The following is a 13,251-nucleotide window of genomic DNA, read 5'->3' as shown; positions in this document are numbered from 1 at the left end:
AGACATGGATGATTGAAAATTGAATAGGATAGATTAAATTGACATTTAAAATGAAAGACAGTTGGAACTGACTTATTTTTTGTGTATAATCTAGCTATTTGTAGACTTATTGATATTCTTTATCAATAACAGATGGAACAGGGAGCAGAGGAAAACCCTCAGGAAATGTCCTTTTACCTCTATTGCATGCTGAAATTGTTCATGTTCCTTCTGCAGCTGTTCAGCTTCCTGTAACGAGCTGGCTGTGATCAGACCAGCGTTCAGCATGGACTCGCCATTCCGGATCCATCCCAGCACCTGGAACACACAGACATATCATGTTATTCACGTTACGATGTCTTATTCCCCCTGGGTCAGCTCGCTTTTTCATATGATCTTTCGAACTGCCGCACACACTGTGGGTGCAGCTCGATAATTGCTTCGTTGGCCCACTTGTGCAAGAAAAGCATGTTAAACACAGTCTGTCGGACGACTCCGAGTCCGTCTGACTCAGCGTGCACACCTCCAGGGGAGGTAATCAGGGAAGCTTAAGGTGGCTCCTGCCTATAGATCTGATGATGCAACGGAGCTCCGGCAAGGTCAGCAAAGCTCGTGTGTTGTTTTTTTTTGGCCTGTTATAAAGAAATACTTCCTTCATTTTGGACACAAACACGTTGAAAAGGGAGCCAATAAATAACATCTGCAGCCAAACTAAAACACGTTCAAACCAGTGACTACAGTGACGTAATGTCTGGCCTGAGCCTGAATTATCCTTAGACGCTCAACGTTGATGATGAGAGCGTTTGCGCCTGAACAAATTTCTGCCTGGATTCCTCCTTACAGTCACATGACCACCATGGAGTTCGTCAACTGAAATGGATTTGCTGCAATTCTCTCTGGGCACAAATTTTGAATTGAGGATTTAGTTCAGGCTTTGACAAATACAAAACGGGCCAACTTTCAGTGAGCGGCGATGAAACAAAATCACAAGTCAAAGTCTCTCTGTTCAAAGAAAGAACTAATTACTGACACTGGAGGACTTGTCTGCCCAAGGTCATGTACAGACACACTCTTGCCCTTTAGTCTTTCAACACTCTCCTGGAAAACTGTGGCAGCAAATTACAGGAGCGGCTCTCCAAGGACATGTGTTTGTGTCTGAATAGCAGTGGCGTTAAAAAAATGTGTAAAGCAGTTTGGTTTGGGTGCTTCAAAAAGCCATCTTTCAGTGCTTTCTTTGTCCCATTCCCTCAAAATTACCTGTTTGACTTCTGCCTGGAGGTGTCTCAGTTGGACACACTGTTCCAAGTGTCTCCTGTGCTGCTCCGCCGCCAGGTCCAGCTCCTGCTGCTTCTCGTGGAGGAACTCCAGCAGGTCCTGGACCCGTGTGGCCATGTCCACATCTCTGTCGCACAGCAGCTCCACACCTGCCACACAGCATTTTATCATATGGACATATATCTAAATATCTGTGATTTTCTCAGTTTAGCCTGTTGCTCTTCAACAGGAGTCCAAAAACATTTATTTCCTGGTGATCACATGCACAGACGCCTCTCTAATGCAGCCTGGTGCTGAGATAAAGACAAAGAAAAATAGAAGGTATCTAAAAGCTGATTTGGGTTGTGGCTAATCAGCTCAGCTCCTGTAATTCCATTAAAGAACACAGCAATGCAGTGTATTGTCAAGCTTTTTTTTCTGTTTTTCAATGTTGGTGCTAATAATGGGTTTGAAGGTATCCAACCCTTTGCTTTATCAGAACAATTTCTATTTCCAGCAACAGTAAATCAAACAGAATGATGATTTCTGGTTCTGCACTCAACAAATCTACACTGGAGTCTTACTGCACTGTAGTATTAAACACATGTTTCATATTAAACACGCGAGAGAGAAAGAGAGAAAAACTGGAGGCAAAGATTATTGCATCAACATGGTCTGCAGTGTGATAATCCCTAAGGGAACGTACAAAGACAACTCCATAAGGCATGTTCAGGACCTGTTGCTTGTTTGTACTTTCTTTGACCTCTTTTCCTCACTCACCAGACGCCTGGACCTCGGTCACGTACTGCAGCAGCTCTTGGCCCTGGTGGATGACGTCGTAGGTCAGGTTGTTCATGGTGAGCGCCTTGTCTGCGTGGTGCTGCAGCCTCTGCTCCGCCAGCGTCAGATCCTCGGTGTCGAAGTCACTCATCTGCTGGGAGAGCTCCTCGTTCCATGACTCCAGGTCAGAGATGATCTGAGGAGGACACATTTGATTTGGACAAAAACACCGAAGTGAGCTTTTGCTCCGGGTTATTACAAACCCTTGCAACAACTGTTGCACCAGGACTTGCTGGAAAGTAAAAATAGAAAAACATTCTCTTATCCCTGTAATTTTATGGTCAGCTTGAATATTGCTTGATTCTGAGCCAGCCCCGTTGGATCACGATAAACCTCCAGCCTGAGCTGATTATTACGGCGACTGATAACATACTATACCGGTGAGGCATAGCTGCTGGAGCAGTTGCGCATGCCCACGCAGTCTGAATCATGATGGTAGGCAGAGCTTCAACCTGGCAGCATTCTGCACTGTCTGCCTGCCCTGTTTTCAATCATAATATCTGACAGCAGCTCAGTCCTTCGTCACTTATAGGACTTTCACACCTGCTACAGTGGAAGATGTGCAACTATCAAATCTTTTGCTGTGTAATACAGAGCTTGATTCCGCATTGAGAGCCATTGCTGAGTTTTGTTGCTACAGACACGCATATTTCCAGACGCTCTTTGATCCATCCATTTCTGGAGCATCATCTATCACAAACTGTTTCATTTCCCTGTTTTTACTTCGCGGCTGGCATTGAGGGAAGTTGAATTTCAGTGTGAGCAGTGCCGTTTCGAGATTTATTTGAGCTTGAAAACAAATTCGACCCCCCCCACAGGCATTCTCCTGCCTCTGTGTGCTTTTTATTTTAATATACTGGAAAGACAAAACAGTTTCCAAGCAACACAACTGTGACTTACCGAGCTCCCTTTTAAACTCTGCCCTCTTCTCCTCATGCAATTGAGTAAAATACCTTCCGCGCGGACAAAAAGCATTTCCCTCAGTTGCCTTTGCTGTCAGAACTGTCCAGCGTGAGTAAGTAACTCTACAATTTCCCCCCGACTTTTCCCCTCGACTGTCGAGTCCATTCGCGGGACAGGAGTGTGCCTCACCTCCGACACACACCCATCGCTTCTTCCAGCCAGGAGGGAGTGTCAGAGTGCATGTGCCTGTCTGTGTGAGGGCCGGGAGTGGAGCAAAACAAATGCCTCCTACAGCCCTCTTCATGCTGATACAGTATTAATCCTCTGTCTTTGTGGGTGTATTTAACAGATCCACCGCCGCTTTCCTTGACACGCACGGCTAAAGTGAGACATCTGCTCTCCAGTGTGCAACACATATAAGTCCTGCTCAAACATATGTCTCATTTTATAGATTTCAAGTTAAAAACAGCAACGTGTGAGTGATCATGAAATGAAATTTCTGTATAGCTCGGAAATCGGCAAAATAAGTTCTGTAAATAAACGGACTTCTGAATTTTTACAAGCTAGCCTGGACCATATTTGAAAACAGCCTTAGACTCGTGTCGGTAGCACTGCCAAAAATACATCAGTGAAGTGATGTAGTGACTATTCCTGGAACACGTGTTTTCCATCATCGAGTCTGTTACTGTTATCAGTGCAACACTAGCCTGATAATTATCAGCTCACAGCTTTTAGCTCTCATCTCCTCTGTCAGCAAAAGGAGGAAAACATCACAAATTTCATGTCTCAATAAAAACATCACACATGCGGGGAGAAATGTATTTTCTCTGCGTTTAACCCGAATGAACCGACAGGAGAGCATCTCTCAGGCGCCGAGCCTCCACATCCAGACCACTCACATCGATGGCGTCCCTCTCGAAGATGCGCAGCTGCAGAAAGAGCTCCAGTTTGATCTTCCTTTCCTGAAACAGTTCCTCCATCTGGCCCTGAGCCTCGTCCAGCTGCTGCAGCACACTCTCGATGTGGGCCATGGAGCTGTTATGGGGAGTTTTGTTGCTTGAGATAGCCGAGTCTCTGTGGGAAAATACAGATGATTTAAAGGTGAGTTCAGATGAGGCTGCGTATTTACAGGCAATTGGAGATATCTATCATATCTATCCTACTCAAAAGGTTTCTATCGCTTTTCTTTACTTCTGAATTGGCCACAGGGGTATCAGCTACCTACCTACCGCTGGTACTTTTGTAGAATTTATTTAACTTGGATTTATAATTCTCCTAACATATTATGAAAGAAGTGGTAGTTCTCACCTGAGCTGTTGGATAAGGTCCTCTCCCTCTTTGATGACATTGACAGTAGCCTGCAGGGTGGTCTGCTGCTGCTGGCCGAAGCGTTTGATCAGGTCCTGAACAGCCTCCACGGATTCTGCGTATACGTCATCTAGCAATTCCTTCTGCAACTCCTCCAGCCACGTCCACAGCTAAACGTGACCAGGTAAGAGGGGGTCAGTTAGGGACGCGTCACGCCTGCAGACCGCTCGAAGAGCAGAGAACAATCAGGGAGGGCTCAAGCTGAACAACCAGAAGATGGGCGATGGAAATGGAGCCCAGCTGGTTTTGTTCAAAGCTGGTGATTTGTGAATGGTCATCTTTGTAACAGATTAGCCATCTGGGTAAAGTGGCTCAAGTAAAGCCCTGGCACATGATCAAGGCTGCAGGAGAGAGACCCTGGCACCCAATGTTTGTCCTACATCCTCCCATTTCAGACTGATAAATGCCACCTTATAAGCTTTTTAAGGCCAATTATATTATAGCTGATCTATGCATTTCTGACACAGTCTTGTTGTTTTTTGTGTGCTTTTAAGCATTTCATATTTATTTTTTGGGGTAATATATCAATAATTATGTCCCTTGTCAGGACAAAATGTCAGACTTTATAACAGTACAGTCAGAGGTCCAGTCATAGCAACCTGCACCAGTGTTGACTGGACAGATGGGATGGGGAGATTAGTCCATATGGACTAGACTAGTTTCAATAATAACACTGTGGCTCCGACTCTCCATGGGAGGGGATTGTATTGAAAAACCACAGAGGGCACAACTTTACCCTATTGATGGGCTCATTTTGACAAATATTGAGGGAACATTGGAGGGTTTTAGGTGCAGATGTTTCCATCATTTGCTTTATTACCACCATTACAGTTGGAGTAACAGATGATTAATCCGGTTGTGACTAGACCAAAAGATGACATCTCATCAATAAATCAATGTCCCTGCTGTACTTTGATTTTAGGTTAGTTCTGTGAGCCTTCACAGTCAAAGGAAAAACTGGCTAAATATTGTAAGAAAAGGAGACCTACACACCTCTTTGACATGCGTGTGGAAGGCGACAGACATGTCCAACAGGACTTTTCTCTGCTCGACACGTCGTACGAAGTCCTGGATGCGATCTTCCAGCTGGTGGGCAGCCTGGTAAATTTCCTCTGGATCACATTCGCCGGTCTGAGCCAGCTGCTCTGCGGCTTCCAGCAGTTTGTCAGCATTAGTGTAGGTGTTCTGAAGTGTTAAGTAAGTTTAGAAAGAGCATCACAAAGTGATGGTGGATTTCTTGGAGTCATGAAACAAATCCCATTAATGTGCTAATGTAAGGATTTTTCATTAATATGTTCAAGAAATCATGTCACAACATAAAGTTTGCCAAAATTTAAATCTCACCTGTGCAACCTCTTCAAAATCCTCATGCCTCTTCTGCAGAGCTCTGGCTCTGTGCAGAGACTTGCCAACACCAGTGTGTTTGCTTAGGAAGGCTTCTCCGTGGTTTTCTATCCAGTCCAGTACCTTTGCACACACACACACACACACACACACACACACACACACACACACACACACACACACACACACACACACACACACACACACACACACACACACACACACACCAAATTTACAATATTAAACCGTGCAACATGCAATACTCAATCACAACATTAGATGGCGCATTTTGCTTGTTGGCTGTACTTTCCTTGCAAGAATAATTAGACAAGTTGATGATACCCCTTTATCTGTCCTTCAACTCCCTGATGAAGCACACATTTAAATTTTTTTTTGTCTCTCATGCTTAAATTAAACGTGTGGACAATTTGGTTTCACTTTATGCCATGGCGCTGTTGTATTTTAACTACGAATAAAATCTGCTATAAGTCTTAGTTATACATATCGTATTATCTATTAAACATTTGGTTAAACCTCCTGTTGTATTTGTCTGTGGAGCAGTGAAAAGGATTTTTATGATCCTTTTGATGTCTCTGAAAGAATATGTTTGATGGCACAATTACTTATTAACAAGTGCACACTGGCCTCGACACTTTATGTGGCAGTAATTGCATCACCATGGAAACCACTACCAAGAGAAAATAAAATCAAAGAGGGTATAAGAGAGGAGGAAGACATCAGCTCATAAGTCCCAACACACAGAGGAGGAAAGAGAGACAGAAAGAGAGAGAGAGAGAGAGAGACACACACACAGACACACGCACACACACACACACACAGACATAGAGCGAGAGAGAGGAGGTTGTACCCAAAGGGTGGACAGAGGCAACTCTATATACCAGCTGAATAGCTCTGATCTAAGAGCAGCGACTCAGACAGTCACAGCGAGACGGAGTCTCTAACCATGAAGACCCAGGAGGAGAAAACAAAGGCTTTGCTGATTTTACTGCCACGTCAAAAGCTGCTTACAGGATATGCACTCTTTGGACCTCAGCCTTTAAAATACAGGCGTAAAATGTGGCTGATTTTGAGTTTGTATGCACGTATTAAACATCCACCCTCTGAGACAATTACTGCCTCACAGTTTCCAAATGTTTAACGATTAACAACTTGCATGTTCTTGGTTATAAATGCCTTTTTTAAATGTCTAAACTAAATGCAATCGGACATTTTGAAGGTCTGTTTCTAAAGTACCAAATTTAATGTTAGCACCAAAGTAAAAGCAATTCAAGGGGAAAAAAACCCTAATATGTCTCTCTGACTATGAAGTTGCCCATGAACACAACCTAAAGCCTTCTGCAGGTGTAATTTTGTGTCTTACCTGCTGCACATCCTGCTGAAAAACACACAGTTGCAGCCGTTGGTGCAGGCGGACTTTGCGATGCTGCCAGATGTTTTCCAGCTGCCTCTGGTGGTGCAGCACCTCGTGGATGATGTCTAAGACGTGATGCACGGCCTTGGAGTAGTTGGCAGAGGCCATCAAGGAATCAGCGCTCCCTGGGGTCAAAGGGCGCTGCAGCTTGTCCAAGAGTGACTTCCCATCCTGGCTTACCTGTCGAGGTCAGGTAAAGGCAAAAATGATCCTCGTGGAAATAAGAACAATTTTATTTCCCACTTTCTTTTCTCTACAATGTGTGTGAATGTGTGTGCTGACCTCAGAGTAAGCAGTGGTGATGTGCTCATAAAGCCCCTGATGATGGTGGATTGTGTCTTCCAGATCCTGGAGTTCAGAGGGCAGCTCTCCTTCACCACAGGCTTTACACCACGGTTCCACTTTCCCCATGTACTGTGGAAGGAATGCACATACAGCGTATATAGCAGGCTTGGAGCAGCACACGAGCAGTGAGCCATGTGGCCGTTTGAATTACAAATGCAACAATATTAGCCACAATCAAGCTATTATAAACGTCCACTTGAGTACAAGAGTTCAGTTCCACAGGTGTGCTCACACCACAGCTAAAAAAACAAGCTCTAAAAGTTGATTTGGCATCAAAACTGCTGAGTCTGGAAGCAGGAAATCTGACACGAAGGTCTGAGCGAGGCTCGGGGGAACAACGAGAAGATGAAAGAGCAGAGCAGCTGCAGAACTTAAAACTATTCTGCTATGGAACGAGGCCTTCCCTCATCAATTTGAAGCAGGAGCAGAACCCTGTTTGTTATAAATGAGATACAAAACATTGTCTTGCCTCCGCGATGCTTCACCGGGCAAGAAACGACCGCAAACTATCAAGTCATGATCGATAACCGTGGAAAAACGGGAGCACTGGGCGTAGGGAGCAGCTGAAACAAATACGGCCATCAGCAGCACAATGTGTTGATCATTGAAATGTTTCTTCAAATGAAAAAGAAATCAAAGCATACATCAACTCCAACCTACAGTAAATGAAGACGCAGGACTGCGTCTCTGTTTAAAGCCTCAAGTTAACAACAGTATTTTTAGTTCATCCTGTTTATGCATGCAGCCAAATTACATGTAGACATTATAGATGGGTTCGTGCATATAAATAAAGGAAGACTAAACATTTATTGTGACATCTGATTCCGTGCAGACGTGTGTAATTGGGGCCTTGACTTTATAGTAAAAGCAGGATTTCTCTGCTGGTACCTGGTCCGCTTTCTGGTGGAAGCTGGCGGACATCTCCAGCAGCGTGCTGCGTTCATCCAGCGCCGCAGCGAAGGCCTTCCACTCCTGCTCCAGCTGCCCGGAGATCTGCTGGATCTGCTGCGAGGCGTAATGGCCCGACTCCAGGAGCCGGTTCCCGACTGACATGATCCGGTTGATGTTCACGTACACATTCTGGGCCGAACAGAAAGACAAACACACACCATTAAATTACTTAACAGCCAACAAATTTCTGCAAGCAGAGACAAACTTGTTAACTAAACACTCGAAACCAGTGATTAAATTCCAAACGTTGCAGCACCGAGGAACGCTGAAAGCGTGTTTTACCGCGCATTGTTGGACGCGGTGTTTATTTCATTTTCATTAAACAGCAAAAATGTGCTCGTGAAGTAAAACAACGGCAATTAGCTTATCGTGCATGGTGAGTAATACTGGAGGGAACAGGAGTCAATATATGCAAACAAGCTGGACCTCGGCTTCACCTCCACCTCGCACATAAACACACGCATTCATTTAACCTGGTGGATGTTAAAAAGTCATTGGTTTTATGAGGCATACCTCACGAATAACAACATGTACGGCATATTTCTTAATATATGGGCTCCAAGCTGTTCTGTGCAGATAGGCACGGACCAGCAAATGCTAATTAACAACTGTGTTAACAGTCTGTTATTATTCTATTCAATTACTGCTCTGGGAGCCTATTATGGCTCTTAGTTTACTTGTTAAAACCAGAACTGGGAAAGAGACGAACAAAACAGAGGCCATCAAACGGAGGCACAGCTCAGGGAAGGGTGATTCTCGCAATACAAATTACGTGGTGTCATCAAAGTCCCAGACACAGATGGTGTCCTTTTTTTCTGTAATTAGGCTTTTAAAACTGAACAGATTTAGCTTAGTTTGAAGGAGTGGTATTTTTCCGAGCAAACAAAGGGGATGATGCTCCAGGCACTGGCCAAAATGCAGGGAAATCTTGGCATTTGAGGGATCAAATCCTCCTGGGCAGGTGGGAGTTTACTTCAAGGACAATGAGACTGGGGAAGGGTCAGAATTGAGAAATCAAGGGGGTGCATCAGCTCTCGGATACACAGCAGTAGGTAAGTTGTGATGCATGCAGGAATGGCGGTGCACAGTGGTGGCAGAATAATCCTATTACAGACCCAAACAAAGTGATCTAAGGTGCCGTTCCATCATTCATACTTGCATTATGGCGCGCCATAGTGGCTCTGTGGCACATCGTAAGCAGAAACAACCTTCAAACAGTTACGACTAATTGGCGAAGATGTTGAAGCCATCTGTTGGACATCATGAATTAAGATTTAATAACAGAGGCTCCAACTCACTGGGTGGTAAAGTCTTAAAATAAGATGGAAGGGGTAGACTGGGAGAAGGTATCCCTAATTCAAACCTGCTGAGGAGTGTGTAAGCATGTGTGTGTGAGAGAGACAGGATCAGTAAGACAACATTGTCGACCCTGGAGATCAATGAATCTCTGGAGAATGAAAACTAAGTCCTGACCAGATTCATCTCATTCTGAGCCAGTAGAACAGGAACATCTGTCACAGCCGAAGGAAGAGTTTAACTTAAAGTCCTGTATGCAGCAGATATATCAATATCAATATTGTTCTCCAGTGCATGTAAACAACCTTATTCTAAATTAGTTTTCTTCAGCCCCACTTGACGGTGCCTGGTGTTCCCTGTTTTATTTCTTTGGGCTCCATAATTGGAGCCTTTACACTGAGCTTCAACTTTGTTTTATGAAATCACGTTTAACATGCAGCAGATGTTTCCCTAGAAGCAAGAAGAAAGCATAAAGTACTCTGTGTATTGGCTACATTAACAAACGGTTGACAGTGTTTAGTGTGTTTAGTGGAAGCCTATTTCTGCAGATTTCAGCTCAGATCTTTTTCTATTTTTACAGTTTAAATTCAAGAAAGAGCAGTTCTGAACACAATGCAATGAGTGGATTCTTGCTTTGCTAAAGCTGAAAAACATTCTCTAAGAGCGTTTGCGGTAGATAACACATCCCCAGTTTGGGAACCAAGAAGAACGTTGTAGGATGAGTGAACTGCCGTGAATAGAGCCAGCAAAAAAAACAAACTTTATTTTAGCCTGCCAAAAACACCCACCAGACCATTTATTTTTGGTTTAAGTTTCACAGCTTTATCATGCTGCCACATATGTGCCATCACCAAATAAATAGATCAGTGAAATGGATAAGAAACACAATTTTATGTTTCTTAGAAACAAATATTACAAATGTACAAACCAACAGAGCACGTAGACACGCTAACACCATGATTTCCATCTGAGGCACAGGCGACAGGAAGAGGAAATGTTACTTCCTGTGGAAAAACTGGGTGGAGAGGGTGGTGGTCGCACACTGAGCCTGAACTTGTGTGTCATTTGCACAACTGTTGTCTCCTGGGTTGTTGCTTTATTCCAAAGCCATCCAGTGTTGACACAACTGGATTTGGGTGGTCACTGAAGCTGATCCGTGACCCAAACGTTGAAAACATATAGAACCTGTTTTATAATAGTGTAGCTACACGGCCAGTCTTAAGCTTATTCATTTATCTGGAAAACTTAAATAATAATAATGTGTATATCAAATTACTGGAAAATTATACCAAGGACAAACTGTTAAAGTACAGCAGAGGGCAGCACGTTGCTGGTCTTGGGAGGGGCGGTGAGGCATTATGGGTCAATTGTCAAAACTGGAATAGGAAGGAAATGGTTTAAGATAATGGGTGTGGAAGAGAAGAGTGCCATGCTTGTGTGTGTGTGAGTGTGTGTGTGCCAGTGCAGGCCTTGCTGCCACTTTGAATGACAGTAATAATGACAGCCTGGGACTATGTAGCCAGTGTTTGGCTCAACAGAGACAGGCGACAAGGCGACAGCTTACCATGCAGTTCATGGCAAAGTGGTTGTGTTGGGTCTGCAGCTCGACAGCGTGCTGGTGGTTCCCCCCGATCTCCGTGTAACTCGTGAGAAAAAGCCCCTTGTTGTGCATGATCCAGTCGAACATCTGCACACAGGAGGGAGCGAGAAAACACCCAAGGTTAATGGAATTACCTTGAAATGAAAAGAAAAAGGCTTTGCATCAACAGCTGAGAAAAGGAAGAAAGAAGGAGAGTTTGTTGCTGCATTCTCACAGCGGATTTTATTAATTGTCTTTGCAATGACCCCTTGAGGCAAGTCCTCTTAAACATCCTCTGTTCCACGTTAGAACAAAAGAACGTGTGGGCTCCACTCTGCTTTCTCAGGGAGGGTGTTTTTATGCTCCTTGCTCTACATGTTTGGGGGGAAGGAAAAGGTGTGTTTAATTACAGCTGACACCTTCCATAGCAGGCCTTTGCACAGCTCCTAACACTCTTAGCTCACTTTTAAACTCCAGATATCACACCCTCCCAGAGACCCTACCGCCATCACACACTCCCTGTTTACATATATGCAGCTAGACTGAGTCCATCAGCCTCTTCAGCGTACACACACAAGACCTGACTGATCTATCTTGCATGGAGGTAAAACATCTTAAGCTAATGTGTTGGCTGACAAGTATATTCAGGAATAAGCATCCTTACAGCCCCTGTGCGGCATGTTTTCAGCACCTAAAATAGCTGTGTATGAGTTACTGTAGACTGAGAGATGAAATGAGAAACAGTTGTGGTTGAAATGGAAGATAACAGATTGGAGCTCAAACCTTCTCTGCGTCCTGTTCAAAAAGACGCAGCTGGAAACACTGGTCCAGCTTCAGCTTCCTCATGTGCCACAGCTGCTGCAGATTTTGCCGAGTCCCGTGAAGCTTTTCCAACAAGCTGCTCACTTTGGTGATGAGGTTGTGTGCGTCTGCGTGCGTGTGGCACCCGTGATGGTGGTCGTTGGGGTCTCCGCTAGCTCCGCCCAGGCGGTTAATGTACCCGCTTTCATTAACGCTGCCTCCTCCCGTAGCCTGTGCCTGCAGCCTCTGCAGCAGCCGTCGCCCCTGCGTGTCCAGCTCCTCCACGGATGCTTTCGTGGCCCTTTTCTTGAGCGCCGCGTGTTCCTCCATGAGCCGCCGAGCTCCCTCCAGGTCCCGCGGGAGATCACGCTGGGACAACGTGTCCTGGAGCTCCTCCAGGCGTGCCAGCGCACGTGCCGCATCGCTGGCAAACGTCTCAAAGGACAGCCGCACCTGAAACCAAAAATAGATGATAAATGCTAAAGAGCAGAGGGCGGTATGCTTAGGTAAACATTGAGGAAAATAAGAAAAAATCTGCTTTTCTGTGTTTTTAAAGAAGCGAAAGCTCCAGACCTCGATCCAGTCATCGTGGTTGTATTCCAGGCTGCCCTCAAAGTCAGCTGTCAGCTGTGATGGGTCCACGATTTTGGATAAACCCTCTAAAGAGACCATCACCGTCTGTCGCAGAGAAGGTATGTGGGATTAAGAAATTTAAAATGAAAAATGGGGAGATTACTGCATTTTTATTAGTCGTCTCAGTCAGCATCAACTTTAAAGTTCATTAGAAAGAGATATTCCAGGCCTAACAGCCGATTTGAACCTGACTCCATTTCCAAAGTCAAATCAGTGACCTTCGGCTTATCACACTGTTAGACTTTAAGTGTCTGGTCCAAGCCCAACTCTGCTTCACCATGTCCTATTTATCCTGTTTCCATAGTAACCGGGTCAGGACTAAAAATACCAACGCCGCATGCCCACACGGGACCCAACAGTGACACTGTGACAGAGCAGCGGTCCAATTAGAGCTGATAAATTTTGACTGATGTTCGTTTAAAGGAACAGAGCCTACAAAATCAGGCTGCTTAAAACAATTAGCTTTAAGGGGTTTTTAATACAAAAACTTTTCACTTTATTGGAACGTTTGAACCAAAGGAAGCAA

At 44.6% G+C, this 13,251-nt stretch overlaps 1 protein-coding gene across 2 annotated transcripts in view; it reads right to left on the bottom strand.

Moving 5' to 3' along the window:
- triob (trio Rho guanine nucleotide exchange factor b) overlaps positions 1-13,251 on the bottom strand; it is a 63,234-nt gene that overhangs the window by 25,291 nt on the left and 24,692 nt on the right. For both annotated transcript variants that reach the window (XM_057045792.1, XM_057045793.1), the window contains 13 exons: positions 12,666-12,770; positions 12,075-12,545; positions 11,277-11,399; positions 8,354-8,545; positions 7,403-7,534; positions 7,070-7,300; positions 5,689-5,811; positions 5,338-5,529; positions 4,285-4,454; positions 3,876-4,050; positions 2,014-2,209; positions 1,237-1,403; positions 178-297 (listed from right to left, as the gene is read on the bottom strand). In XM_057045792.1, coding sequence (XP_056901772.1) covers positions 178-297; positions 1,237-1,403; positions 2,014-2,209; positions 3,876-4,050; positions 4,285-4,454; positions 5,338-5,529; positions 5,689-5,811; positions 7,070-7,300; positions 7,403-7,534; positions 8,354-8,545; positions 11,277-11,399; positions 12,075-12,545; positions 12,666-12,770 — 2,397 coding nt within the window. The remainder of the gene's footprint in view (positions 1-177; positions 298-1,236; positions 1,404-2,013; positions 2,210-3,875; positions 4,051-4,284; positions 4,455-5,337; positions 5,530-5,688; positions 5,812-7,069; positions 7,301-7,402; positions 7,535-8,353; positions 8,546-11,276; positions 11,400-12,074; positions 12,546-12,665; positions 12,771-13,251) is intronic.

The sequence above is a fragment of the Takifugu flavidus genome, chromosome 10 (genome assembly GCF_003711565.1).
Source record: "Takifugu flavidus isolate HTHZ2018 chromosome 10, ASM371156v2, whole genome shotgun sequence".
In the NCBI taxonomy this organism is placed as follows: domain Eukaryota; kingdom Metazoa; phylum Chordata; class Actinopteri; order Tetraodontiformes; family Tetraodontidae; genus Takifugu; species Takifugu flavidus.
The sequence above is the reverse complement of the archived record's forward strand: the minus strand, read 5'-3'. Positions and strand labels throughout refer to the sequence as shown.